Source organism: Cryptomeria japonica, chromosome 5 (assembly GCF_030272615.1).
Source record: "Cryptomeria japonica chromosome 5, Sugi_1.0, whole genome shotgun sequence".
NCBI lineage: Eukaryota > Viridiplantae > Streptophyta > Pinopsida > Cupressales > Cupressaceae > Cryptomeria > Cryptomeria japonica.
The window spans coordinates 169,690,420-169,693,739 of NC_081409.1; the positions used below are offsets into that span (position 1 = coordinate 169,690,420).

The following is a 3,320-nucleotide window of genomic DNA, read 5'->3' on the forward strand; positions in this document are numbered from 1 at the left end:
ATCTCCTTCTAATACAGTGTCACATATATATCTCTATTTCTTCCTTGCCTCTATATTTATCTATCCCTCACTATCTCTTTCTCTTTCTATACCTTTCTTTTTTTTTCGTATCTTTCTCTTTCCATATATTTTTCTCTCCCTCTATCTTCCTCTTTCATTTACTCGAGACTAACCACTCTCTCTCTCTCTCTCTCTCTCTCCTTATCTCTATCTCCTTCTAATATAGTGTCACATATATATCTCTATTTCTTCCTTGCCTCTATATGGATTGACTAAGTCACGCGTTTTACATCGTCGATTTTACAATAAACGACTGCGATTGACTACCCTGTCGCTAACACGCTGTACGAAAAATCTGTTTTAGAACCAGAATAGCTTCAGCCATATTTATCCATCCCTCACTATCTCTTTCTCTCTTTCTATACTTTTCTTCTTATCTTTCTCCCTCCATATATTTTTCTCTCCCCTATCTTCCTCTTTCATCTAGTAGAAACTAACCACACTATTGACAAGAACCTGAAGCATTGCCCTCTTATTTTTTTAAATAAGATGTTGGGGTAGGGGAAGTATCGGTAGATCCTACCTCAATTTATCGTACTCCCATAATTATAGAGGAGAAGTCCTCTCATGGACAGCGTCTTGATAGTTGAAACATAATTTCAAACTGGTATTACAAATCCGAACTCCTCCACCATGTCTTCGGTTTGAAGCTGGTATTATGTTCACAGACATCTATACCCAATGCAGACTGTTATGCCCAGGTGGTTTTTTTTCTCAATGTCAATTTTGGTGACAAAAATCCAAAAGAAACAGATCTGTTTGTTCATTCACAGCCTACTCCACATTAACACTAATACTCCAACAAAAACTAAGCGTACTCATCTTTGTACAGAACCCAATAGGGTTACAGGATTAGATGTGAGGAGACTCTGTAACAGTGGCAAACTTAATGAAGCCATTCATATTTTGCAAGTGATGGATGCTCCACTGGACTCCTCTACTTATGTTTGTCTTTTGCAGGGATGCCTAAACAAGAAAACCCTGTCCCTAGGCAAGTTGATGCATGCCCACCTCATTCAAGCGGGATTTAAATCAGGCCTGTACTTGGATAATCTGCTGATTATAATGTATGATAAACTGGGAAGCCTGGCAGATGCTCGGAAAGTGTTTGAGGAAATGCCTGAACGAAATGTGGTGTCTTGGACTGCCATGATATCAGGTTATGCTAGGTATGGATTTGGTAAAGAAGCCATAGAATTCTTCCGCCAAATGAAGAAAAATGGGATCCAACCCAATCAATTCAGCTACTCTAGTATGATTCCCGTTTGCGCTAGGATGGTAGCTCTGGGACATGGTAAAGAGGTTCACTGTGACATAATTAAAGCTGGTTTTGAATCCAGTGTCTTTGTAGCAAGTTCCCTTATAGATATGTATAGAAAATGTAGAAATACTGAGGATGCATGCAAGGTGTTTGACAAAATGCCTAAACGAAACGTGGTTTCATGGACTGCGATGGTTGCGGGATATGCACAGAGTGGCTGTCTGGACAAGGCTTTGGAACTCTTTGAGAGAATGCCAGAACGAAACGTGGTTTCATGGACAGCTATAATTGCAGGATGCGCACAAAATGGACAATTTCATGAAGCCCTGAAGCTATTCTGGGAAATGCCAGAACGACACCTTACGTCGTGGAACGCAATGATCTCAGGATATGCACAGCATGATTATTTTGCAGAGGCTCTGGAACTGTTTCGACAAATGCAGTCGACGGGTGTGAAGGCGAACTCTGTGACTTTAACCAGTCTTCTCCCTGCTTGTGCATGTTTAGCAGCTCTGCGGCAGGGTAGGGAGGTTCATGAAGACATAATTAGGAGTGGTTTTCTGTCTGATGTCTTTGTGGGGAATGCTCTTGTAGACATGTATGCCAAATGTGGGAGCATAGAGGATGCACAGAAGTTGTTTAGTAGAATGACTAAACGTGATGTGGTGTCATGGAGTTCGCTGATTGTAGGCTATGCTATGCATGGTTCAGCCTATGATGCTCTTCAGCTTTTTAAACAGATGCAATGTTCAGGCACGAAACCTGATCATATTACCTTTGTTGGGGTTCTGTCTGCTTGCTGTCATGCAGGTTTGGTTAGTGATGCTTGCCATTACTTTCGTTGTATGAGTAAGGACTACCACATCAGACCTTCAGTAGAGCATTACACTTGCATGGTTGATCTTCTTGGTCGTGCTGGCCATCTTAATGAGGCTTGGGACATAATCCAAATGATGCCAATGAAAGCGGATGCTATTGTATGGGGGGCATTACTTGGTGCTTGTCAAATTCATTCTAATGTTGAACTAGGAGAAATTGCAGCAGAGCGCCTTTTTGAAATGGACCCTGAAAATCCTGCACACTATGTGCTGTTGTCAAACATTTATGCGTCTGTTGGAAGGTGGGATGGTTTCAAAAGAGTCCGAAGAATGATGAAGGATAGGAAGGTCAAGAAAACACCAGGACTAAGCTGGATTGGAGTCAACAACAAGGTAAATACTTTTGTTGTAGGGAACATGTTGCATCCCTACACCTAAAAGAGGCAAACATATTTCAAAGCACTATGGTTGCATTCCAAAACCTGAAGGAAATAACTGACATTCAGAGAGTCTCCAGGTGGCTAAAGAAACCAGAGTAAATGAATGAGAAAAACCATGTGCTGCAAGATTCGTGGGCACCAATGTAAGTGAGCTTTTCGGTGCCAACATATAACAATGTATTTTAAGGTTATATACACTCCCTTGGGTCAATGAATGAGGTTCTCTTGGACACCACCTATTGGCTCTATGGAGGCGGTTTCCTCAATTTTCTTAGCAACTGCCACTAGTTAAATTTCTGAGTGGTTTTGCAGTAACCTTGTCTTCCATGTGACATATATACATTCGCTCTGCTACAAGTTGCTAGAAGTAGCATTCTGGTCACAAGTAACATTAAAGTATATCTTCTGCAACATCTAATCAAATATTACAAAGGCAAATTATACTCATTCTTTGCTGAGGATTAAACTCCTTAGCTGTAGCTGCATATCTTCAACCCCTTCTCTCCCACAACCGGCTGAGAAATTTTGTTAGCTGACAGTAGTTGGTGCATTTTTTTTTCAGTTATAAAATTTGTATTTTTTGCAATTATAGGGTTACATTTTTTCAAAGAATCTCCGGGGATAAAAATATTGCAGCAGCAGCCCTGAGTGGGACCTTCCTGTATCTTAGCCAGGTTTGACTTTTACTGCTCACAGGGATTTGGTGTTTCCTTTTCTAATTAAGTGCAATTTTCAGGTCTC

General features: G+C 40.8%; 1 protein-coding gene across 1 annotated transcript; it reads left to right on the forward strand.

The window, feature by feature from the left end:
• Positions 1-373: 373 nt before the first annotated feature.
• On the forward strand, positions 374-2,814 carry LOC131041158 (pentatricopeptide repeat-containing protein At4g02750). Its single transcript, XM_057974144.2, has one exon. The coding sequence runs from the start codon at positions 742-744 to the stop codon at positions 2,575-2,577; it is 1,836 nt and encodes a 611-aa protein (XP_057830127.2). The 5' UTR covers positions 374-741; the 3' UTR covers positions 2,578-2,814.
• The last annotated feature ends 506 nt before the right edge of the window (positions 2,815-3,320 follow it).

Coding starts and splice junctions, on each gene's coding strand:
- LOC131041158 (XM_057974144.2), top strand. CDS start 742: ATGCAGACTGTTATGCCCAGGTGGTTTTTTTTCTCAATGTCAATTTTG.